At 35.8% G+C, this 27033-nt stretch overlaps 2 protein-coding genes and 1 long non-coding RNA gene across 4 annotated transcripts; 1 reads left to right on the top strand and 2 right to left on the bottom strand.

Moving 5' to 3' along the window:
* Positions 1-202: 202 nt before the first annotated feature.
* Positions 203-3508, bottom strand: LOC148870755 (uncharacterized). Of its 2 annotated transcripts, none has more exons than XM_088969384.1 (7): positions 3332-3508; positions 2529-2551; positions 2344-2430; positions 2116-2230; positions 1598-1747; positions 1061-1124; positions 203-971 (listed from the first exon to the last, which is right to left on the bottom strand). In XM_088969384.1, exons 1-7 carry the CDS (start codon positions 3332-3334, stop codon positions 388-390), a joined length of 1026 nt encoding a protein of 341 aa, XP_088825510.1. In that variant the 5' UTR covers positions 3335-3508; the 3' UTR covers positions 203-387. The 2 variants fall into 2 exon arrangements, with proteins under 2 accessions (XP_088825510.1, XP_088825511.1); XM_088969385.1 differs by having other exon boundaries at positions 2116-2227.
* A 332-nt stretch (positions 3509-3840) lies between these two features.
* Positions 3841-5315, bottom strand: LOC148870754 (uncharacterized). The gene is made up of 3 exons (XR_016107153.1): positions 5036-5315; positions 4521-4919; positions 3841-4391 (listed from the first exon to the last, which is right to left on the bottom strand). It is a non-coding gene; the product is annotated as an uncharacterized LOC148870754 (long non-coding RNA).
* A 20138-nt stretch (positions 5316-25453) lies between these two features.
* Positions 25454-27033, top strand: LOC148870753 (uncharacterized). Its single transcript, XM_088967684.1, has 2 exons — positions 25454-26432; positions 26651-27033. Exons 1-2 carry the CDS (start codon positions 26103-26105, stop codon positions 26705-26707), a joined length of 387 nt encoding a protein of 128 aa, XP_088823810.1. The 5' UTR covers positions 25454-26102; the 3' UTR covers positions 26708-27033.

The raw sequence follows: 27033 nt of genomic DNA, 5'->3' as shown, positions 1-27033 counted from the left end.
CAGTCACCTACCAACCGAATACCCCCCCCACCCCCCTACAACCGAGAATGTATGGTGCCTGGAAAAAGATGAAGGGGGCTGAAGATGAAGAATAGGATTGAACCAGTTGATCCCTTCCAGATGAAATAATAAAAAGAGTTGGATCTTTCCGGCAAAGCAAAATAAAATAAAAATAGCATCTTTATAACATTAAAAACAAACATGCCAACAAAACCACGAATTGATCTTTTTATCTGAAAAAAGAGTAAGAAAAATGTTCACGCATATACAGCAGTAGGACTAGCTAAGCAAACAAAAGGAGGCCCTAAGCTACATCAAACTTTCTTACCAAATAAATAAATAAAAAGCTACATCAACCTTACGCACTCAATGCAAGAAGTTTTAACTTCAGTCCCGCGAGGCTGGTGAAGGGGTCCTTGATACAGGAGATTGGGACCTAGATGCTGACCGCGAGCTCACACTCCTGCTACAGGAATAACTTTCTCGAGAGTAGCCTCTCTGCCGCCTGGGTGAAGGACTACCAGAGGGGCCCCTTCTCGAACTCTTCCTTGATCTTGGGGAGACACTCCGGGAGTAACTCCTCCTTGAACTCCTTGCTTTTGGCGAAGGACTGCCAGAGTAGCTCTTCCTCGAGCTTCTCCTCAGCCTGGGGGATGGACTACGTGTATAGCCTTTTCTTGAGCTCCTTCTCGGCCTTGGAGAAACACTTCGGGAGACTGGTCGGTGGCGTCTCCTGTAGTAAGGTGAGACTGATCGGTCATGTCGTGAGTATGACCTAGAGTCATCTGAGGAGTAGGAACGGTGTCGCCTGCGAACTGGTGACTTGCTGTAGGGGGACAAAGATCGAGAGTAGGACCTGTGCCGCCTGTAATAAGGGGAGTATGATCTATCTCTGTCCCTTTCTGAGGAATAACGCGGAGAACTGTAACGACTCCTATAATACGGAGAATAACTGGGAGATCGACGACGCACTGCAAATGATAACAAAATTGCAAAAGTAAAGATACTGAAGCGAAGGATTGAACTTGAGAAACTACTTAAAAGGGTAAGACCACCTCACCTCGGATGGTTCTCACTCCAAGATACCGTCCTGGGGTTGGTGTTCGGCCTCTTCTTCTCTTTGCCTGTGCATTTGGAGAATATAAAATGTGAGACTATAGACATTCAGAACCAAGCCAATGCAGATGCCAATGAAAACCAAAAGCCATTAAAATTTTCCCAAAAAGTTAACATACAAACAATGGTACAAAAATTGCAACAAATAACAATAAATTAAATTTGAACATGCGGAACTGCTTCAGAAAGAGAGGAATGCAGGGCATACAACCCTCTGTTTAAATAGTCTGGTATTTGCTTGATGAGTTTGATTTGATTGTTAAGGTTGTGATAAGTCTTTTGGAGTTTGGTGAAGAGCTGCTACACACAGCTACCCTGCTGCCAAAAACACTTCAGGGGAAAAAGAGCAAAATCTCTCAAAACTCAAAGTAACAAATGAAACTACCAATAAACCTTAACAATGATTCTGACTTGAAGATTAACCCAATTATCCAACAAAATAGCTCTCAAATTACCAGATAAAAAAAATGTAATGTTGTACCTTCTCCACGGTGATGACCCGACCTTCAAGTACTGAGCGATTCAGATACTTGATGCAGCGATCAGCTTCTTCAACAGTTGACATTGTGACAAACCCAAAACCACGAGACTCTCTTGTCCAAGGATCAACCACGAGGTGGACATCTATCACCTGTAAGAGTCACATAGTCTGATGAGTAGGCCCAGTAGGGTAAAAATTTGGTATCTACTAGAACCTAACCATGATATCAACTACATAGAAAACACACTCATACAACCCCAATTACATAGTGAATGGAAGACATGATAAGAGAAATGAGAACACCAGCAAAAAGTATAACCACACTCAGCAATCCAATAATGGATTGTAAAACAAAGCCCTAAGATGTACACAACATCCAGCTCCAACTGCAGCTAATTTAGTTATTCCTCTGCATAACCCTTGCACTTAGCTCATGGATATGGTGATTTGTATTACCAAAAAAAAAAACTGGAAAAAAATATTAACCATGTATCAACTATTAGTGCTGCACGCCATACCGTTCCTCCTTCACTTGTAAAATGCTTTTCAAGCTCTTTCTTTGTTATCCGAGGGGACAATCCTGTGACATATAGATTATTACCAGGATTTTCCACCTCACTTGAATCATGACTTCTGTCAACAATTGCACAACAAGAAGGTATAACATTAATCAACAACATCAGTATATGGCCAACACCAAATGACCAAATAGAAGAACAACAGATTGGTGGTAGCAGCCCCATTACCTCGATCGGCTCCTGGACCTTGATCTTGACAGAGACCTTGAGACAGATCTACTGTCCCTCCTATATGGGGAACGAGAGCGAGAATACCTAGAAAACAAAAAAAAAAACGAAGGACGTAACATGGTGAATAAGATTTCCCGGCAACAAATCAACGTTCAGAAATAAACCCAGGAATGTAGACACACCTTGATCGTCTGGAATACGACATCTGAAATAATAGGATATAAGATCAGTAAAGATTACACTCGTAACAAAATACAAGAAAGTGAGTGGGCAAATAAATAACAGGCAAACTCAGTAATCAGGGCAAGGAAGCACATGCCTTGCAGTTGCAGTTCTGGGTATAAAACCCCCAATACAGAACTTTAATTTATTAATTCACATTTAAGAAACGCCCGCACAAAATAAAAAAGATTTAGAAGCAAAATCCATTTAGAACCCAGATCATAACAAAGAGGAATAAGAAACAGTAAAAGATGTTTTTTCTTTTTGAAACTGAGAAATTAGATATCATCACTATCCGCGAATCATCAACATGATATATTATCTAAGAAACTATTACAAACATATTTGTTAAACCATTAAAAATAAAATATTCATCTAAAAATCAGAAGCAACGCATCTATACCAACATAATCATGATAACAGGAGAACCAACGCCCATTAAAAGCATAGAATGATAAATCAAGATCCTTCAACCCTGCCTAACGAACAGATATCAAAAACACGAAACAAATAACAGAATAAAAATATAAAAAAACATAATTTATTTATTGGCTATAAAAATCCCTTTTCTTACTTATGAGAAACGCTTCAAAAGAACTAAACGAAATATAGCAATATAAAAACCATAATTTCTTACCAAAAACACTTCAAAAACAAATTGTAGAAACCAGAAACCAACACAAAATCATAGTTTACTCGAAGCAAAATTTTTGCCTATCTAACATGTAACAATAACACAAAACCATCGAGATCGAAAACTTACCATAGGGCAGGTAGGAAGTAGGAACCAATAGACCGAAAGAATTGATCCACTTCACCCTTTCCGTCGCAGAGAGAAAATCAGAAAAAAAATATGATGGCAAGATAATTAAGGATTTATATAAGAAGAGAACCGGGAGAAGCTTCTGGAGACGCGGACGGGAAAATTTTCTAAAATCCCGTTAACTCTGTTGAGGCCCGAATGGGTTATGGAGGTAAATTAGGTAATTCAAAATCCAACGTGTGGTTCTAAGTAGTATTCGATTCTAAATTACCCATGTACTTTCTTAAATTACCCTTGTACTTTACCTAATTGATTATATATTTTTATTGTTTATATATTGTCTTAGATCACCTTAACTTTTCTCACAATTGTCTAAAATCTCTTTATTATTATGATAAATTAAAAAAAAACCCTTTACTATATGGGGTATGTGACAAATCCGTCTCTATAATTTGTTTTACAACAAAGACCCTCTTCTACTATGAACGTGAAATAAAGATCCTTTAGTCTTCCGTTGAAAAATGCCATTATAATATTTTTTTAATCTCTATACTACCCATGTAATAACTATTGAAACAATTAGGAGAAAAGCGTTGTTCATTTTCCCTAATCTCACCATACATGAACAAGAGTGGAGTAATCCCCTTTTTCACATTTCTCTCTCCCCCCCCCCGGGATTTCTCTTCTTTCTCTCCTCCTCTTTCTTCGTTGTTCATCTTCCCAACCTCACGATACATGAACAAGAGTGGCAGTAATCCCCTCTTTCATATTTCTCTCTCCCCCTGATTTCTCTTCTTTCTCTCCTCTTTCTTCTTCCATGCAGTTCGTGCCTTGCTGCTCTCCTCTTCATCTCAAGGTTGAAGATGATGAACAGTTGGGTGCGCCATTTGGTAGAATTGAGAAGAAACAATCCTCTTGTCAATCTCCTCTTCATTGAACCCTTGGTCACAAGATCCGAATGGCACACTCAAGGTTGAAGACGATGATCGTTTCTGCAAATTGTGAAGGTTGAAAGCACTAGGTGTGCTCACGGTTCGATTGGGTGATTTTCTGAACCGAACTGATTTTTTCGATTTTTACATTCAACCAAATCGAAACCGAACCAATACAACCAGTGGTGGACCAGTTAACCGTGATTCAGTTTTTTGGTTTTTTTATGCCCTCAAAATTAAAAAAGAAAAGGAATTACCAGTCCTGAACAACGCACGTTTGAGATGTCAGAGCTTCGCAAGCCTATCATGCAACTCGTCCACTAAATCCGGCAACTGCTCCACACAATCGCGCAATGTGCCTTGCTGCCTCTTGCTCCTGCCATGGAGCTTGGCGAGCGCAGGAGAGACTAATAGTTATGACCACTCGTGCGAGGTCATTGGCATTCTTGGTGGAACTAGTGTAGGTGGAGAGCGTGCGGAGATAGAGGTTTGGATAGCTGGCGTGGATGCATGATGAACGAACTAGATCTCTCGGTGTGCTGGATCTTGATGCTGAGTGGGAGAGAAAAAGGAAGATAATGAAAAAGGCAAAGAGGGATGGAGGGAGTGTCATTCCTAGCTGAAGCGTAAGAAGTGAGGATTGATTAGCTGAACACCTGAAAAAGCAGGAAGAGAAGAGGACTAGACTGAGTATAGTGAGAGAGACAGAGAGTGAGAGTCTGAGAGAGAAGGAAATAAAGGGAAAGAAAGGAAAAGAAAGAGAGGACCAAACTGAGTAGAGTGGCTGTTCGGATGAACACTTGCAAATTGCCAAACTGAATAGTCTCATTCATTGTCAGCGGCATTTATTAGATTTTCAAAAACAAAAATAAAATATAAAATATAATATATATAGGGAGAATGACCAATCAGCACGGATCATAATTTTATAGCCCCAAAGTATAGGGGGAATGCATCCTGACTGTGAATTGATGCAAAATTCACGAGCAGGATGTGGTATATAGGGGGGAGAGGGCTAGTAGTAGCGGGGTTGGAATTCAAAATTCTGCATCAAGCGTATCCGTATTTCTCTGATATATATATAGGTCGGTTCGATTAACCGTTGTTTTTTTAATGGTTAACTGAAACTGTTGATTTTTTGAAAACATCAAATTGAAACCAAATTGACCAGTTCAATTAACTGATTTTCGGTTCGATTTCAATGGTTCAATTTTTCGATTCTTTTTGCTCCCCCCTAAAAAGTAGTGGGATGGTTAGTAAGGGCTAAGCATATACTTACTTGCCAATGTAACTTAATATCAAAAGGCTTTCCTAAATTCCATTTCGCCCAACGCCATGAGAAGGGATTCTCTGCTTATCCCCTCCAAACCCAAGCCGCTCTTCTGCCTACGAAGACGCTCTAACCTAAGAGAGTGGCTATGATATATTAAGAAATCGACAAAATGATTGATCAGGGAAAAGCAAAGGTCAGACAGTAATGCCCTAATACTCAATCAAGCCACAAAATTACAGTTGTACGAAAGATAGGGATAAATTCGGAGTGATAATAGGGGAGAAACATATAGTAGAAATATGAGAAGAAAAGTTTACCGGAAGAAAAATCTAGAAGCAAAAGGTTACCAGAATAACCCAAACGAATGTAGGGTTTTGGCTTGAAAGTGCAATGTTCTTCCTCCAAAGATCCAGTAAAATAGTTATTCCTGCCCTTCTTAAATTATCTAAAAACACGGGGTATTACGTCTTTCAGAGCGTTTCTATGAGCACATGATGGAGAGACTATAAACTTGTTGTCTTCCTTTTCCTATTTCACTTTCGATCGATTTGTCAATCCAAACCTCCAACTAAAATGAGATTACAATTTGTTGAGAGAAAAAGAGAAGAAACTTAGGAGCTTGGACTCGGTAAGAGCTGAATCTGTGGAGGGCTCGAATCTGTGATTGTGACATCAATGGTCCATCTATGGCTTTGGGGTGGAGCAAGTGACAATGCTCCTTATAATGGAGGCCATTGGAATAAGTTTGTATTGGAATAATCTTGGATTTGGGGAAGAAGAGAGATCGCGGGAGAGAAGGAGAGAGAAAAATGTGAAAGAATCTGAAGTAGAAGGGATTACCGCTGGTGTTGTTTATGTATCATGGGGTTAGAGAAGATGAACAGTGTTTTTCTCTCAATTGTCCAAATAACATAGGAGTAGTATGGGAATTAAAAAAATATTGCAAAAGCCTTTTTGGACTTAAGCTAACCAAAGGGGGTCTTTGTCTCATGATCATAGTACAAGGGGTTTTTTGTCACAGACCCCGTGGTATAGGAGGGTCTTTATAATTTACCCTAATTATTAATATACGAAAAGATAAAAAGACTACTTTACCCTTTATTCTTCTTCCAATTTTTAAAACAAAATAAAGAAAAAGAGGAAAACTCAACAGAAACTTCAAGTACCTCAACCTGGATTTCAGCTTATCAAAGATGAGTCAAGAAAGAAAGCTCATCTCCTATATCAGTTATCCAAAGAATTGGTGTTCTCCCTCATTGTCTTCGTGCATTGGCCAGGGAAGGATATCGCCTTACCACTTTTGGAAGTGGCTAGCCTTCAATTCAATATCTTAATTTATAGTCTCATTGCAAAATTAGGGGTTTTCAGAGGGTTATATTTGGATCCGGGAGAGAAAATCTGTTTTTCTGGCGTTGAAATTAAGATATCTTTCTTGTGATAGAGTTGGCGTTAAAATTTGTCTTTCTTGTGACAGAGGTTTATATCAAAACAAAATCTATCTTTTGATCCCTAGTTGGCATTGAAATTAGGATTTTCTATTGGACTAAAGACAGGAGTTTGTTTTGATATTCTAGGTATGAAGGATGATCATCAAACGGAGCTTGAAATCGAGAGAGAGAGAGAGAGAGAGAGACCGAAATGAAGACAAAGCACGCAGTCTCAGATGACAAAATGAAGATTTAGAAAGTTTGTCCTAGAAGATCTAGCTAGAAGGAAAAACCATAAATTTTTACACATTTAAAGCGGGATGTCAGTGATCACAACAATCGCAAAGGCCGATGGACCAAGGGACCTGCCCTTTATGAGTTTGAGTTGGAAAGTCTGTCGGCGTCATATCCATTGGGGATGCTGATGGGTGTGGGTTGACTGAACCAAGGAACCGACGGTATTGTTATGGCCATTGAGAGATTATGAGAACTTGGGTGGTCCTGCTGGCATGTAACCTGTGTTAGATGGATACATGTATCCGAGAGACAAAGAGAGTACTCAAAGAGGAAAGCTCAATTGCTTTCAGAGTTCGTTGCTATTGGATATTTATGGATGTCCAAAACTATAAATAAATCTCATATGAAGCCACCGGCTCTGCCTTTGTTGAATACACCTCCAGATGTCGTTCCCGAAAAATAGATCTGAAGCTGGTGGTTTCATCTCTTCGCAAGAAAGTCGGAGGGAAGAGTGAGAGGGAGAGAGATGAAGAGTATTATTGGATTTTAAAAAATTTTATATGTCACGTGGTATCGCATGTGTACAGAACATTAGCGGACACTAATGATAATAGGGGTAGAATTAGTTAATTGTCAAAAACAATAGGGATGATTTAATATAATAGTTAAACAATAAGGGTAAAGTAAGTCGATTAACTAAACATCAAGGATAATTTAAGAAATTTATCCAAACAAAATAGGTTCCAACATCATCCTCGTTATGAAGGAATTCGATTAGCTCAATAGGTTGTGAAACCAATGATGAGATTCCACGCCAGTAATAAATTCATAGTGTGGAACCTCTAAACAACTAAAGCATTCAGCTAAACTTTGCTCTAAACAACTAAAGCGTCCAACCCCCACATGAACATCTCAAGTTGCAATATTGGTTCCAATACATGGTTTGGATAAGAGTGCATATGGATCAGATCATTGATTCGATCCGATCTGAAATCCGATCCTATTTGGTCGAATTCAGGTCACTTATGTTCAGGTCTTCAGATCGAATAATAGGATTTGATCAGAAATCAGGTCAACTCTGTTTAGCTAATTGACTACATGTACCCTTACTATTTGAAAATTAATAGACGGTACCCTTACTACTTTTGAAAATTATCTTCAAGTCTTACCGGTGTTGTTAAACATGGACGATAGGGTTGTTCACGGGTCGGGTTGGGTCGGTTTATTGAGGTTTTTCCAACTGACCCGACCTGGTCGGGTTACCTGAGATGGAAACCGAAACCGACCCAGTGTTAAGCAAAATCGACCTGGTCAGTTTGAGTCGGGTTGGATCGGTTTTGGCTCTAAGTTCATCCATGCCCCCCATGGCCCATGTGCCTGTGTGGTGCAAGTTTGGGTTGTCAGATATTTCTGTTTTTATGTAAAATTGAAATATCTTTATTTAACAATTTTAAATATAAAATATATTTAAATTAAAATTGAAATATATATTTAAATAGATTAGGTCGATTTAATTTAAAATCAAAATATATATTTAAATAGATTATATTTAAATAGTTAAGTAGGAACTAAGTCGGTTCGGATTGATTTTGGTTTTCACACAAGAAAACCGAAACCGACCCGAACCATCAGTTTATGATTTTATACAACCCAAAACCGACCGATGCTGATGAAAACCCAACTGAATTGGATTGGGTCGGTCCGGGTTGATCGGTTTAGTCGGGTTGGACCTTCATACGAACATCCCTAATGGACGAAAATTTTAAAATGTATCATTGTTCACCAAAGGTCTCCCCCATCCAAAATCTGCCACGTATATCCCCAGCCATGGCAACTCGAGCCCAAATCTTCCTCTCAATCCCAGAAGACAGCAAGCGTGAAACCTAGCCCAAATCTTTCCCTCGACCTTGTATGCCTGATTTACAGTAGGGGTGGTCCATGTGAAAGGCGATCAGAGCAGCGAATGAGGAGTCGCTGATGGGGTTATAGTACGGACAGAGAGATGGGGCATCGCCAGTTGGTGGTCGCCCATGGAGTCGGTTGATGTTGTCAGTGAAATTAGGGAGCTTTGTACCTCTATTCTCTAATTTCTCTCTGGTTAGTCACCGCCGCTGCAAGTTGCATCAGAGGATTTAAACGCGCCTCTCATTTCTCTTTCTTTACCTTCCTCTCTCTCTCTCTCATTTCTCTCTCTGGTTCTTCCTTGCCCACTAATAATGTTGCAAGGCCCACGGTGAAGGAAGATGAGTACAGGAAGGGACTAAGTACCGGCTTCACATAGACTGGAAATCCCTCTTGTAGAAATGGTTGTTGGCTCCCGAACTCCTTTCCCCTTAACTGAAGAAGCAAGGACAGAAACAAAGATCAACACTGAGAGAATTAGTATTGTCCTTGTTAGATCTGACCAACCAATAGACTAAATTAGATGGAAATTAGATTTGAGAAGATTTGAGAAGGTAATTGAGTGTGGATTAGGTGAAGGCTTCGGAGAAAATTTTGGAAGTTGAAAACAAGCTCGAACCAGAGTGAATGGTGAAACTAGTGCAAGAGCTAGGCCTACAACCACGTCAAGTCACCATTTGGTTTCAGAACTGGTGAGCCCGGTGGAAGACCAAGCAATTGGAGAGAGCCTACGACCTCAAATCTAATTATAATGCTCTAAAGGAGGACTCTTGCTTTAGTCAAAATCTAAAGCAGTTGGATTTTCATCAGCGCTGATTGGTTTTGGGTTGAGTAAATTCATAAATCAATATATTAGATCGGTTTTGGTTTTCTTGTGTGAAAATCAAAACCGACCTGAACTGATTAGTCTTTTAGTTCGGTAGTTCCTACTTAACTAGTCTTCTAGTTCCTACTTAACTAAATTGTATCTATCTTAGTTTCGTAGTCTTTTACACTAAATAGGCAATTCATTAATCAATTACAATTAGAATTAGATGTCATTTTTTACCTAGATTAGAATTTAGAAAGTTTCTTAAAATATAAATATTTCAGCCTTCTTTCTATAAAACAATTTGACTTTCTATTTTATTGATAACTTTTGTCTTCTCTTCTATTCTCTAACTTGGTTCGCCCCCTTCAAGTCCTCAATTCAAGACATCATTTGATTTTTTAATTTGTCTCTCCCAACTCTTCCATCTTCTCAAATAAATTTCCTTCTAGTTCTAGGCTTCTCTATCCTTTTTGTACAGGAGCAAAACCAAAACCGACCCAACCCGACTCAAACCGATAAGGTCGGTTTTGCCTATCAGTGGGTCGGTTTTGGTTTCCACCTTAGGTAACCCGACCAGGTTGGGTCAGTCAGGAAAACCCTAGTAAACTGATCCAACCCGACCCGTAAATAGCCCTAATCACAGGGATGAACTTAAAATCGAAATCGATCGAAACTGACCCAACTCGATTCAAACCAACTAGGTCGATTTTGCTTAACACTGGGCCGATTTTGGTTTCTATGTCAAATAACTCAACCAGGTCGAATCAGTTAGAAAAACTACAATAAACCGACCCAACCCGACCTGTGAACAGCCCTAAGGGTGACCCATCATCGAAGCCAACGATTCCAGAGTGTTGGCGAGAGGAGAAAAGTGAACATCCAACAACAACTGCGTCGAGTAGGGATCAAAGGGGGAAAGAGATGGAGAAGGAAATAGACTAATGCAATTTCTCGAATCAGCCCGACTGGGTTTGAGAGTCTAAACAAGCAAACTATGTGCTGGATCAGTTCTCTATACAACCACGATGAACCAAACCTCCTTTTAAGAGTTCGATTTGTCAGCAAAGTCGCTCCTGCTGATCTGTTGACGGAGACGGTCAGAGTATCATTTGACGAAAATACCCTCCACTGTGAGACAAATCTGGATTATCATCATGTGGGACCATCTTTTTCATGTCTAACTCCAATTCTGTGACCCCAAACTTTTGAGTTCAAAAGTGGAATTATCATCATTGCTCCCTGTCTTGGTCCCATAATGAACGAACACCTACATATGACGTGGGACCCAGTAATGTGCCCACCTCAGATTGACCTCATTCGGTCGGTCTCACTCTGTGACTCTGACACCCCTCGCCCCTCGATGTAGCAGCGGTGCACTATAAAGCCGAAGCCCTCCATGCTTACCGCTTGCTCGACTCAACTCAGTTGCCAGTAGTACATGTGTATATCACTCAAATCTCAACAATCAACGTATAGATGTCCGATTCAACAACGCCGCTTCTCTCCCGATCCAACTCGGAAGCTAAACCAGAAACCCCACGACTCGAGAAACACGTTCCCTCTCTAGACGAGACCATCGAACGGTGTATAGGAAGTTTCGGGTGGGCTCAGCTCCTGCAAGCCGTCCTGGTCTCCTTCGCATGGGTCTTCGACGCCCAGCAGACCTTCACCGACGCCGAGCCCACCTGGCACTGCTCTCGCCCCGGTGACCCCTCCTGCAACTCTACCGCCAACCTCTGCTTACTTCTCAAGGATGCATGGCCTGGGATAAGACGTCACGGACATCCATCTTGTCAGAATGGAACCTCGCCTGCGCTGGTCCCATCGCCGAGTTACCGACGTCATCATTCTTTGTAGGCTGCCTCGCTGGTGGACTCGTTCTCGCCACATTGGTTGACTCGTCTCTCGGTCACGAGAACATGCTTGTCCTCTCATGCCTGATGATGTCTGTAACTTCTATTTAAACGGCCTTCTCGCCGAACACCAGCGCCTGCCTAACCATCGGCAATGCCGAGTTCCTCACACACGTCGGGAACAACTCCAGCGTGTATATCAACAACACGTTGAACGCCATTCACGCGCTAAAGAAGCTCGCCAGCTCTACCGCCACCTGCAATTCCTGCCGTGACTCACCCACCACCACGCACATTATTTTTATTTATTTATTATATATTTTTTAAAATCAAAATAGATCATATATTCGAATCGGATGGTCAGACCATTTGACGTAGGAACTGGTAGCCAAAATGGGTTTGTGTCCAATCTGATATTTAAAACCTTACATGGAACATTTTCATTGGTTCCACATCATGTTGAACAACCATCGCGTTCAACTCATCTGAATTCTACTATAGGGCGCGCCGTATGGGGCACTAATTCGTGAGATGAGTGTGAGTTCAAATTGGTGCCTCACAGAGCACGCCCTACATACATATACGAGATGTTTCCAATGTACGAAGAGAAGTGCATGTGGGGCACGTATAAGGTGCGCTCAGTGGGGCACAAATGCAAATTCGTTGAGTGTCAATTTGTGTGGTAGGCATGTTGGAACGGGTCTAATTCTAATGGCATACGGAAGTGTCTAGGATTGCAGTACTTTAGAAAATACCAAGGTTTTAAAAATTGACCCATAGTCAAAACTATTCTGGCTGCTGGTTTCTGAGTCGACCGTTTAATTGTCAGGTTAGAATGAATGACCCGCTCAAACTAAAAAAATAAAAAAACAATTAAAATAAAAAGTGATCAAACATTGAATAGGTCGGCGGTTTGACCACTTGGGCCAACGGATCATTGACTGGAAGCTAGACAGTTCTCTTTGGCTTCGACCAGGAAGTGAAATCCTGTTATCTTTGGCTTCTCTTTTTTGTAGATGGTTCACATTCCAATGGGACCTGTATTTCCTGGCTTTGTTGTTTCTCTCCAATGGGACCAAAATCCTTCTTCCTAGTTTCGTCGTTCCTCTCTACTGGGATCGAAATTGTTTTTCCTGGTAGGGCTGTATACGGGTCAGGTTGGATCGGTTTATTGGGGTTTTTTCAACCGATTCAATCTAATCGGGTTACCTGAGGTAGAAATTGAAACTGACCTACTGATAGACAAAACCAACATGATCGGTTTAAATCGGGTTAGATCGGTTTCGGTCGATTTCAATTTTCATCATCACAGATCAGTCTGCTGTTGTCTCTGTAAGTACACCCTAGCAAACAGACAAGAGGGGTGATCCAAAGGACTTAGAAAACAAAAAAGGAAACTAACCTGTCCGATCACACCGTCGCACTTGTCACCTATGAGAGCGAGAATGTCATCCACAGACAAGATGGTTTTCCTCTGGGTGCATATATATAGAAGCAATAACATAAATAGATTAGAAGTCGCATCCGAAAATAATAGATGGATTGATGAAATTTACCGATCCGAGTCATCCGACACGAAGAGGAAGTAGATTACTTACTTCCACCCGACAATCCTGTTCGGTCAAGAGACGAATCCACCGGGTCCCAGGCATGGGCTTGGTGCTGACGACTCTGTATTTTCCATTTGGGTTCCAAACCTCGATAGAAACTGGCGTCGACATGAAAAGTTCGATTTCAGTACTGGAGAGTCGGACTGGGAGCACTGAGAAAGTGAGAAGCTGCTACTGGCTAAGGAACCAAGCTATTTCAAACTTCGTTTCTCAAAAGTAAGCTCGACTCTATGCGCTACGGGCTACCGAGACAAGTTGAAAGACGGGATTTTGTGATACATGCAAGCAGTGGTAGAAGAGAGTTCATGGCAGAAGTTAAAAACCAAGTAGTCTTTTTGTCGTTATTTTGATGATCACTGTTGAGTCATGTGTTAGAGAAATTTAATAAGATAGGTCGTGCTGATGAGCAATAAATCCTGGTCGGTTTCCGGTCGGTTTCGGATTTTAGACAAGAAAACTGAAACCGATCAGATATTTCGATTTATAAATTTGTCCAACCCGAAACCAACTGGTATTGATGAAAATCTGGCCGACTCAGGTTGGGTCGGTCCGGGTTGATTGGTTTGGTCAGATTGGGCCTTCTTATGAACAGCCCTACTTCCTGGGTTCATCATTCCTCTCCGGTTGCCCCTCTTCCTAGTTCTTTTCTCTTCAGTTGCTCCTCTTCAGTTGACAAAAATGCTTTCCATCTTGGTCATTGAGGGAAAGGAGGTTTTTGCTAAAATTAAACTATAGGAGAGATTTTTATGATTGTCAAAAAAATTAAGGGGAAGATTTTTTATTTTATCCAAAATTTTAAATCAACATTTAGTGCCATTTAATGCCCGACCACTCCATTGTGCAAATAGGAAGAAAGAAAAAAGGGTAAGGAAGAGCCCCCTTCCAAAGGCAACCACGTGTCAGTCCCCCTGTGATATGATCATTCATGCCTTTGGTTTTTCTCAGCATCTATAACCGTTCACTACTTTAATCGATGGCTTTGTTTTTTCTCAGCATCAGAGATAGAAAAGTGGAGGGAAAGAAAAAACGGAGAAGTATGATAGGTCCAATGTAGATTTCTGATTCAAAAGTTCAAAAATCCCACTTTATACACTAATGCCCGCCTATAAATTGGCATCAATTCCCATCTGGCATTCACCTCAATTGTATTTTCAGTTTATAAATTCTGATCCTGGGCTGGTGGGTCATTCTCTCAAGAAAAAAAGATGCTTGGAAGTGGGCATCACATTCAACTTTAAAGATGATATAGTATGTGTTTGGTTTTATTTATGTTTATTGAATAAATATTTGTACTTTATTTGCTGATAAAACCAAAAAAATGCAATAATTTCAATTGTTTATGACAACTAGGTGCCACTTCAGCGTAATAGTGAATAAACGCCTGGTTGTTTGTGGAAGCTTCAAAAAATAACTTCTACAAACAGTTGGCATGCACATAAACCAAAGTTCACTTTTTAAATTTTCGAGGTATGCAGAAGAGCAAGAGAGAGAAAATGCTGAGATGGTGCCTATGTGGCACCATCAATAAACGTTTATTGAATAAACGTAAACGGAACCAAACACCCTCATAGTTAATTGATCGAATTAGTGGTATGTAAAAATACAATTGCAGGTTTTCTGGCTGCAGAGGCAAATTAGCACACACTATGTGAAAGAAAAAAGATGCTTGGGGAGTAGGCCCCATGTCAACATTGTGTGAAAAGACCACTCTAAGGGAGAACATCTTATCCTCCTACATAGTATTATGCAGGGGGGATGTTTCCAATTCACGGGGTAGTTTGTTGTGGGTAGACATGGGCGGAATCCTCCAGAGTGGACACCACGGTAGAATAAGAATAAGAAGATGATGATAATGATATCAAGATTACCTTCAACAAAGAGTGATCGTTTGTAGCCCAATCCAACCTAGTTCTAAAATTTATGGACTTTCCTCCTAATAGCTTTAAAATTACTAAGCTTGGGTTCAAGCTCGAATTTACATCAAGTTTAAGCTTTGGATGTGGCTTATGTGATATTATAATGAAGGTATGTGTTATTTATTTCATGTAAAATACAAAATAAATTTTATACACATTTTAGTAGTTATATAATATAATATAATACTAGCGGGGACCGTGCGATGCACGGAAAAACAAAATGCAATTTTGACAAATTATTGTAATTTATTTATGTTCATATTATTTGATAATTTGAAGTAATTAACATCCTAAGTTCTAATAATTTTTAGAATTTAATGGTTATTTTTACAAAGTTATACTAATTTCGTCTATTTTATCATATTTTATGGAAATTAGTGGTTATTTTTCCCAAAGTTCTACTAATTTTTGGTAATTTCTATTATATAATAATTTATGATAATTCTTGGTAAATATAATATTTTATGGAAATTAGTGGGTATTTTGACTAAGTTCTACTAATTCTGGTAATTTATATTATACTAATTTATGAGAATTCTTGGTCAATATATACTTATTTTTTATACTTATTATATGATAGTTTATTGGTCAATTAGTGAAAATTAGTTCTATTATATAATTTCTGGTAATTTCTATTATATACTAATTTCTTGGTAAATATATACTAATTTACTATATTCATTATATAATAGTTTATTGGTAAATTATAGTATTTTATCAATTTTATGGAATTTAGTTGCTATTTTTGGACATTTCTACTAATTTATGATAATTTTTGGCAAATTATTTTAATGTATTTAGGATTATATTATTTGGTAATTTCAAGTAATTATCATCCTAAAGTCTACTAATTTGTGATCATTTCTTTTGATCTATTTTTAGTATTTTTTTCTATAAATATTGGTAATTTATGTCTAATAATGGTAATTTCTTTTAATTTATGTTTGATCATTTTTATAATTATTTGATAATTGTTATTGTTACATTATTTGACAATTTTAGGTATAACAGTTATCAAATTTCAAAAAAAAATCAAATAGCAATATTTTTAACTTATAATATGTAACAATCTTCAAAGCACAAAATCTATAAATGTAAATCAAAGCAATTCAAGGTTCAAAGTATTGACACATATCGGCCCGTATTGGCTGAGACGTATCGTGTTGGTGGCTTCCTGATATGCTCCTACAAGGGTTGTATCGGGTCAGCCACTAGTTCAGAGGGTAGCCATGCCTTAAACTGACCCCTCTGAACCAATTTCGAAAAAAATAAGTAAAACATAAAAAAAAAAAGCACCGAGATAGGGCGTACCAGCTCGTGTCAATATTTAGAACCTTGAAGCAATTCATTAAGCTAAATGCAAATAGAATTTCTAACTAACATTATGTAATAATCTTGAAAGCACAAAACCCAAAAAATTTAAACCAAAGAAATTCAATAAGCAAATAGACAAACATTATTTTTGCTGATTTTTGTTAACATTATTTTATTAAATATTTAATTATTAACAATATTTATCAATAATAGTAAGTAATTATAATATTTTATTAAATAATTAGTAATGATAGTTTTAATAATATTATTTAGTTATCTTTAATATAACATTAATTATTAAATTTATGAATATGATTTATTAACAATATTCATTAAAATAATAATTACCATAATTAAATTAAATTAATAATATTTATCAGTAATAGTCAGTAATTATAATGTTTTATTTAATAATCAATAACAATACTTTTAATAACATTTTTAATTATTTTTAATATAACAATAATTACTAAATTTATTAGCAGTATTTATAATTTTAATTTAAAGTAAAATTAAAGTAAATATCTATTTATTAACAATATTTATAATAACAGAATTATTGATTATAATCACTAATTATGTATTTATTAAATTACTATAATAATTAGTAATTATTAAAACCAGGTTACTAAATTTATTAATAGTATGTATTAATAACAATATTTAAAATTTTACTTTAAAGTAAAATTAAATTAAATATCTATTTATTAACAATATTTGTAATAACTGTAATTATTAATTATAATCACTAATTATATATTTATTAAATTACTGTAATAATCAGTAATTATTAAAACCTGATTAAAATAAATAGATAACAATATTATAATCGGTAATGGCACATATATATATATATATATATATGTAGGGATAAGCGGATTGCAATTCACCTTAGAAATCTAAAATTGCAGCCCTCTCCTAGTCTACTAGTAGCCCCCCAAACCACATCCTACCCGTAAATTTGGCATCAATCCACAGGTAGGATTCATCTGACTTGTACGGTGGGGGTCAGATTTCTGAGGTGGACTGAACTATAAAAAACCCTATCATATGATATAAAAAGATGATGTTACATAATTCCACCTTGTAATTAGGCTCAGTTTCGAATAACTACAAATGCAAAATCTTATATTTTGTATGTATTTGTATTGTACATATTTATATTTGTACTCTTTCCAAATCTAGCCTTAATGACACTTACCCCTTCAAACTTTCATTTATAACAAAACCCACCTTAAACGTTAGAGTATCACTGTACCCCTACCTCAGTAGGGGTGTAAATGGATTGGACTATCTGAAATCCAATCTTATTTTCTTAGATTCAGATATTTCTATTTTGGATCTTCGAATTGGATCAGATAATCAGGATAGGATCCATAAATATAATATTTATTTATTTATAAATGTATTATTTATATTACTTTTTTTTAATTCTTTTTATAAAAAAACATGTATATATATGATAAAAATAGTTGAAAATTACTTGTATTTTTTGTTTTTCTTTATTTAATCTGTTATATTTTCTTTTCCTTTTAATATTTTTTTTTTCAAATGAAATCAGATCAGATCATATTTGGATATCTAACATCCTGATCGGATTCAAATTTGAATCAAATTCAAATATACCCTGATTTGAATCCTATCCAATCCATTTGCATCTTTATACCTCATTAACAAGTTTAACAATAAAAGTTACAATTACTTGCATGTCCATTCAAAGTTCGATAGGCTAAGAGAAGAAAATATTAAAATAATGAAAGTAGACAGGTTAAAGCATGATATCTTTTGTTGTATTTTTAGTATTTTAGAAAATTTCAACGTTTTTTATATCCTCCTTGCACTTTTTGCAAATTTCTTTTCTTTTTTTGTATTTTGTTATATTTTATCAATTTTATGTAAAATGATTATAAAAGGATGTAAGGGCAGTTTGGAGTTTTAGAAATATTTAAACATGCACATAACAACTGTGAGAATCTTTCTCAAAGACTTTTTGAAAAAAAAAAAATCTTTTTTAAAGTTAATAGGAAAAATAATAATAACGGGGTAAAGTGCTGAAACTGAAAGTTAAGAGTAGTTTGTAACTTATATTTTATATTTAAGGTAATAGATCTAGAAGCTTGGCCTGGGCTTGGGCTATAGATCTTTATTAATAGGTGCAACCAAGGTGGACTGATGATCAATGTTGAAATAGCTAATTGGACAAGCTAAGTTGCACATGTAGGTTTTATTTCAACTTGAACTATTTTGCTTGAAAAAAAAAAAAAAAAAACATTATCTATCACTAGGTCACTTTTTCAAGCACTGCAAATGATCACCCTAGTTGGAGACTCAAAGGGAAGGCGAGTCCCAAAAAAACCTACATACTTTGGTTGCCCCAAGCCTATGATGGGGTTTGATTTGTAGAATGAATGGTTTTTAGTCCGTCAAGGTGGCTCTATAATGCTCTTGATAAGGGCAAGAATGTTGTGTTACCAAGGCTCAGTTTGGAAGGAGAACAAATGTAAATTTGCAGGATGCAAAACCTTGTATTTTGTATGTATTTGCACTATACATATTTGTATTGTACTCCTTTCAAACTGAGCCTAACAAAATGAAAAGTTGATGACCTAGTAGTTGAGATGGTGACCCTCCAGGTATCAAGGAATGGGATCGAACCTTTGTAACTACTGGCCCTTCATCGTAAGTAAGGTCAATGGACATCACAATCTCAGATGCACCTTGTTCGATCCCCGGCCTCTAACCCCCACTATTTTAGAAGGCTCTAATGCCGCTTTAATGTGTAATTTATAATACCCAAAAACATAAAAATAATATTAATTAGAACCCTCACAAAAAAAAAGAAAAATAATGAACGATGTAAGGATAGTAGATACTTGTCACAAATTAAAGGGAAGTATAAGGAGTAAATCTATCTATACTATCTATAAAAGTACATATAGATATGGTTGGCTTTTGTGATGGTAAATATGTAATTTTGTTTTCTCATTTAATGCTTATTACAAAAAAGACACAAAACTCCATTTTTTGTACATAATTGTAAAACAAGTCAATGGCAAAATGTTATTTAACATCCCCATTTAATGATTGTTAGGGAAAATACACAAAAATCCCTCTTTTTGTTCAATAATTGGAAAACAAACCATGGGCTGAAAACTCCCTTGAAGTTTTTGACCATTGCCCAAACCTCCCTTAAAGTTTGGTAATTGTAATCATCTCCCCTAAACTTCTTGACACAATTGCAATAGACCCCTTTGTAAAATTCTCTATTAAGAGAAATGAAAATGTCTAAAATACCCATGTGATTATTATTGGAACTGGTTTATACATAAAAAACAATATAAATGTTATGAACAACAAAAAGAGAGTTTAAAGTTACAATTTTATCTTTAAGCAATTTATATGAAGGGCAAATTTGGAATACACATCAATTCCGAAAAAGAGATTAGAAGGGATTGGGTAGTGATTGATGTGAAGAAAAAATTTGAAAAATAAACATTTTGGCCAAAAGTAACCAGATGGGTATTTTGGACATTTTTGTGTTTTTTGTTAGAAGATTCTAACATAGGGTCTACTTGTAATTATGTCAAAAAGTTCATGTGAGATGATTGTATTTACCAAACTTTAGGGGGGTCAGCAATGATCAAAAATTTTATGGGAGGTTTTAGCAATTTATCCTCTCATTTATTTAATTTTTTTTTTAAACTTGAAAGTAGACCTTATGTTTTCAATAGCCAATGCTGGATCACATTAACCATCATGAAGAGATTTCCAATTTGCTAATGGATGAGCAATTTATCCTTTAAACTATTTTCTTATTTTTTAAAAATATTTTTAACCTATTTTCATTGGTTCATTTCTTATCATTAAGGTAGTAGATGGTTTTCTCTTCTTTTATTCCCACCATATGGTGGGTTAATTTTTCATGTTTGTTACTTTAAAGCCCACATCATTGGATGGCAAGATATCTACAAGAGCAAGTGGTATTTTATATAGTAGTTCATTGTAATGTTTTCAACGGTTGAATGAGCTAAAGTTGGATTTATCATATAGAAGTTAATTCTTACAAAGGTAACGAGAATTCAAATAAAATTCTAACAAAGGTAACTGATAAAAATTATTAATTTTATTAATGAACCATAATAAATAAGAATAATAAGATTTTTATTAATTCTTATTACCTTTGCAAGAATTTTGTTTGGACATATCTTTATATTAATGAATCATAATAAATGCGATAAATAAGAATAATTTTTATAGATGTAAGAATATAAAAAAATACAAAAAAAATTGAAAAGATATTATAGACTATTATCATCACAAAATTTGTCACACACACAAATACTAGTATTATAAAAAATACAAATCCATAGTATGAAACTTTTAGTTGTCCAACATACCCTCATTTTTAAATTTTGTTCAGGGCAAAAATGTAATTTAAACCACTATTTACCTCAATTAGGGTTTATCAAGGGCTAGTTTGATTTAGTTTCACTTAATATTGCCAACCGAACAAACAATTTTAGATTGACTTTGTGGTCAATCGAAACTGACCAACTAGAGGCAAAAATGGACTTTAACGTTTTAAAAGATTGACATCAGTTTGACTTAAACCGAACCAAAAATCAAATTTTGCAATGCTTGTCCTCTAAGGTTTTTTTTTAGATGACTATGGATACATTAATTCATTAATTTTGTAAACACAATCTAATGGAATTGATATTATAATTTTCACACTTCACAACCTTCTTTATAAAACTTATTTTGGTGACAAATGTTTAAGTATGTGGAAAACAGTAGGTGTATGTTTGTTTTCTTGTGACCATACAATCTCCCCTTCCAAAATTTCTATGACCATAGGTCCCACTTGATAACCTCAGCTCTCATATTTGAGATGAGAGGCTGAGGTTCCCTCATTCCATATGACTTTTACATCAAAGCATAACCCTTTTGTTTTTATGTTTTTTTTTTTTTAGAAAATAAAGTCACAGGACCGAGTTGGTGGTGGATTGCATTTTATTTTTTGGTAATAGTTATTTTTTAAGCACCCAAGGTTTTTTATCACTATACATATGTCATCCGGGCCAGTTTCGGTTTGGGTTTCAAATACACAACCCACAAATAGGATTGAATAGTTAGGTTTTGACATTTTTAAACTGAAATCAACTAACTTCTTTTAGAACCAACCATTGGGTAGACCGGTAGAGTCAGTCCGATTATAAACAACCCTAACCTCAACCAACTCCCTCTCTTTAAGTGTTATATTTAAGGTATCAAATAACCCAACTAAGGGATGGCTCGGTCGGTATGTTAACTGGTTTGTTTCATAAAAGGGGGGATTTAGATCCCACTACCACCAAATTTGAAGGGAAGGGGGGGGGGGTGAAACATTTTTTGGACTACAACTATTCTCTACTTATTTGTTTGAAAAAGGGTATAAAAGCCATTTTATTATAATTTTAATGCCAGTTTTAATGGCTACTAAAATACCCATAATTGTGTATTTAGTCTATCTCTAATTTTAATGGTTGAAAATGTAACTTCAATTATTACTTCCCACCTAATTTATTCCCATCTCATTAAGTCTTATACTTAAATTATTAACTTCAATTTTCTCTTATTAAATTAGATCCGTGTCAATATTTTGAACAATATAAACCCATATATTTTAAAACTGACTCAAAAACAAAACTATTTTTAATCCAAGTGATGGCTAAGTAGTTCAACCATTTGAAACAAATTGATCAACCTACAGAGTCATAGTTAAGTAATAAAAATTTTAAAATATAAATAAATATAGAAACTTACAAAAAAATAGAAAAAATTATACACATTTATGATATTTTTATTAATTCAATTAAAAAATAATTATAATAAGCAAGAATTATTTTTATTGGTAATGAAAATGAAATACATAATTTAAAACTAACAAAAAATGAAATTATTTTACTGTTTGGCAAAGATCAATAGTTCAAATTTTGGGTAAAACATGTTAACCTTTAATGCCATAAATAATTAATAAAAGTTAATAAATATAAAAATATAAAAATGAAAAAAAAACATAAATTTTGTAAAAAAAAACATTTAGGCACATGTATAATATCATATATTTATCATATTAAACAAAAAATAAGTGTGATATATTAGAATTATTTTTACACACAAAAATACAAAAAAGTTATAGAAAATTTGAACACATCTATAATTCTATATTTACACTACTATTAAAAATATAAATAAGATTGTTGAATTTTCTTTTTACTAAAATATGAATAAGTAGGCCTATCAATGATACTTGAAATTTCACAACTCAATCCAATTATCACATATTCGAATGAGATGTTTATGTAATTAGATTTAGATTTGCAATACGCATCTGATTAATAATAGAAAACAAAAATAAAATAAAAAATACATGAAATTTATAGAAAATTTGGGATACATTATTACTATCATTATCATCATCTAGAATTACCACGTGCAAAGCATGTGCACACTTACTAGTTACAAAAAAAAATCTCATTATCTTTCTTTGAATCTTATTGTTAATTAAATACCCCTATTTTTTTTTTTTAATTTGGTCCCTCATAAAATGTAGAGGTGTAAATTGTGTCGGGCCGCCCGACCCATGGCCCACATGCCAGCATGACCCGTCATGACCCACGAGCCCGTAGTGGGCCGCACCCAGCCCACCCGATGAACTAGTTGTTGTGGATTTTTTTTTATTACATAAATATCCCCCAACAACCATAAACAGCTATATAAGGGGATATTTATGTATTTTGCTTTTTTTTTTGGGGGGGGGGGAAGAATGACACGAATGCCTCCAACAACTATATAACAAGTAGTTTGGGGGGCATTTTGGGTAAAGTGATAAATAACTTTATAATGACCAAAATACCCCTCACAAACAACTAAAAAATGACTAGTTTTTAGGGTATTTTGGGCAATTGAATTATTTTCAATTCCTATAAATAGCCCTATCCTCCACCATTCTCATCACACGAATTCAATAATTCTTATAAATAGCCCTATCCTCCACCATTTACAATTCCTACAATGATCAAAGTCAAGAACAATAGGAGAAAATGATGAATTCAATATTTTTTTATACTTAATAGTTGTATAGTATTTTTTCAAATTATTATAAATTTTGTTTTAATTTTATTTAATTTATTTGATATTTTTTAATAAAATAATTTTTTATTTTCAATTTGTAACTATATTGTATTTTTTATATTTTATTAATTTATTCCATTTTTCAATTTTCATATTTCATTCATCCAACCATTGTATGCTTTATATCATTCAAGTTTGAATGAAATAAAATTCTTATTTTCTTCCAATTTGTTATTCACTTTGAGTCTTTGTCTCTTTGACTTCTTATTTGGTTAAGTATTTTTATTTATTTATTTGTTGGATTTCTTATTTTTTCAAATAGTTCCCAAAAGAAAGTTAAATATTTTAGCTTTACTTAACAAAGAAATAAAAAAAAATAAAAAATGTAAATAAAAAACAAAAAAAACTAATCTAGCCCAATTCACGCCCAAGGCCCGGCCTGTGGCCCAACTCAGCACGACCTGTAGCCCACTCGGCCTAGGCCGTGGCACAACATGGGCTCACATGGGCTTGGGTCGTGGGCTGACCCCCCCAAATTATCCCTAGGGAGGATGACCTGTTTTATACCTCTAATGAAATGCAATGTTTTAAAAAAGCGACCCGAAACTGAAACCATTTTGGCCACCAGTTTCTGGGTCGATGGTTTGACCGTCCGATCTGAATGGATGGCCCGTTCTGACAAAATAAATTTAAGAATAAAAAAACAATTAAAATTTAAAAAATGGCAAAAACCGTTGAACGGGTTGGTTGTTCGACCACCTGGGTCAATGGGCCATTGACCAATTCAATGGTTTTTGGCCTGGGACTGGTTGGTGTAAAACGAAACCGATTTCCTGGAAGGTTCCCGAGCCAAACAGTCTTACCATCTGGGTCAACAATGGTTCGAAAACCATGATGAAATGTGACAACTAAAAATGTAATTTGAACTACTATGGCGATGTTTGATATGGCTTATGTTTATTTGATAAACAGTGCCATGTCATCGTCAATCAACATTTATCCCATCATGATCTGTATGCATAGGCATTGATAAAAGTTGGTCTTGATTTATGTGTACGTTAACCATTGAGGGAAGATTCATTTTAACACTTCCCCCAAGGTTAAGCGTTTATTCACTCTTTAGATGATGTGGTGCCTAATGGCGCTTAGTTGTCAATAAATGGTTTATGAAGTACTTTTTCTTGGTTTTGAAGACAAATAAAATACAAACATTTATTTAATAAACAAAAGCTATATCAAACACAGTATATTTCATCTCATTAAGTTTCATATTTAAGGTACCAAGTACCTACCAGGTACCAACTCCCATTCTATGGTTCTCTCATTAAGTTTCATATTTGAGGTACCAACTCCCATTATCTTGCATTAAATCCTATGTTTAACTGTTTTTTTCTTTTTCTCTTTAATAAATTCTATTAATTACATTTATATCTAATAAATTTTAATAATATAGAATACATGTTCTTCCAACCCAACCTAAAAACAAAACCATTTTTCTATCATAATCGTAATTAAGCAATTTAACAGTAAAATGGATGAAGCCCATAATATCATATGAATTCAATTATCATGTAAAATTGTGACCTACAAAAATCAGGTATACCTTTGCTACTATAAAGAAAAGGAGATCTAGAGAGGAAGCTCAGGTGTTTTGGTTTCAACTTTAAAAAGGGATGTTATTTTACTCATTACACAACACACTTTCAAAACCTTAAGCCCACGACTGAAAATTTCCGGACCGGGCCGGGCCGAGCAATTAAATTCTCTCTCCTTACCAAAACAAGAGATTCAAGATTCAGAGCCGCACCCCCGATTAGATTCAATATTCGATCTCTCTCTGCCTACCAAAGGAAGGAATTGGGATCTGTTACTCACATAGCACGCCTCACACCGACCTCATACCCACATTTCACTCTGTATTTGGAGCATTTATGGGGGAGATGTTCTCTATGTGCGGCCAGAACATGCTCTGAGGTTAGTCTGAGGCGCGCTTTGTCAGTAGCAGACGCGGACTCCAAAACAAGGTTCTAGTCACTCCATCACTGTCACAAAAACCATCGAACCGCATCCCTTTTATTGTTTCTAGTTGAAGAACTCAAACGCCCAACCTACCTGGAATTCTTTACTGAGAGCAACAACCCACCCTTCAAACCAACCAAAACTCCTCCAACCAGAGAAAGGAAAGTAAAGCGAAAGGAAAAATTGCAACTTGAGCATTTTGTTTGAGTTCACAAGCAGAAAAATCACCTACCTGGAATTTTGTCTGCTTGGCATTAACCATACTCGAGCAATTCTGAGTTCCTGGATTTTGAGGAACACCAAACGATAAAGAAAAACCTGCATTTGGGTCCTTTATTTTCCTTAAAAGGAAAAAGAAGATATGAACTTCAGAAGCCTGGAAGAGTTTTGGCCCTTCTATGTCAACCAACACTCGAAACCGTCGACAAGGCGTTGGCATTTTCTAGGCACGCTTACAGGTCTTCTCTTCTTGATTTCTTCAATCCTATTCAACTGGTGGCTTCTGTTCTTTGTGCCATTCTTTGGCTATGGCTTTGCCTGGTACAGCCATTTCTTTGTCGAAGGTAACATTCCCGCAACATACGGGCATCCGCTTTGGTCTCTTTTATGTGATTTCAAGATGTTTGGGTTGATGCTCACTGGGCAGATGGACAAGGAGATCAAGAAACTCGAAAAGAGGCCGGTATTGCAGGTCTTTTGATCCTCTTGTTATTGTATTTTGAAGTGATTTCAGCTGTATCAGAACTCTATATGCTTTGAATTCCTTTTTTTCTCAAATGATTCTGTGTTGTTGCATGTGCTCAATGCCTGAATCTGTAGTACTTAGCCTAAGCTTTATGCTAGATTGTACAGACTCTGTAAGCAAGTTCTGCTATAATCGTTTCTGGGTTGGATTTATTTTTCTTGCAGCACAACTGTCTTGTTTTAGATCGTTCAAAATCTTATGAGTTGGATTCGTTGCATTGAACACAGTACAAATTTAAGAGCATATAGATAAGGTTTGATGGTTTCTGTATCCAGTTTGCTTTGCCTTATCATCGAGGAAAACTAAGGAAACTTTGGCTTCTCTGGTTGTCTATAAATTCAAGCAATTTCAGAATGTTGTAACCTTGTAAGCGCATTACTCTTGTAAAATCTCTGAATTGGTCTTAAGCCCAATGAGCTAAATTAATAATGTTTGTTTATTGTTAATTTTGTTTCCAAACCTTTTGTTCTCTGCTCTTGCATTTCTGTAGAGACCCTTGTATTCGAATAATCAAGGCAAAGTTAGATGCAAGTGGACTTTATATGCA

This window comes from Nelumbo lutea, chromosome 2 (assembly GCF_056320005.1).
Source record: "Nelumbo lutea isolate HS-2025 chromosome 2, American lotus-T2T, whole genome shotgun sequence".
Classification (NCBI taxonomy): domain Eukaryota; kingdom Viridiplantae; phylum Streptophyta; class Magnoliopsida; order Proteales; family Nelumbonaceae; genus Nelumbo; species Nelumbo lutea.
This window is presented reverse-complemented; position numbering and strand designations above follow the sequence as displayed.

Excerpts from the sequence above, each read along its gene's own strand:
- LOC148870753 (XM_088967684.1), top strand. The coding sequence starts at position 26,103 with ATGAACTTCAGAAGCCTGGAAGAGTTTTGGCCCTTCTATGTCAACCAA. Across the intron at positions 26,433-26,650 it reads AAAAGAGGCCGGTATTGCAG|CACAACTGTCTTGTTTTAGA; the intron begins GTCTTTTGATCC and ends TTTTTCTTGCAG.
- LOC148870755 (XM_088969384.1), bottom strand. Across the intron at positions 2,431-2,528 it reads TCGTATTCCAGACGATCAAG|GTATTCTCGCTCTCGTTCCC; the intron begins GTGTGTCTACAT and ends TTTGTTTTCTAG. Across the intron at positions 2,231-2,343 it reads AGGTCCAGGAGCCGATCGAG|AAGTCATGATTCAAGTGAGG; the intron begins GTAATGGGGCTG and ends AATTGTTGACAG.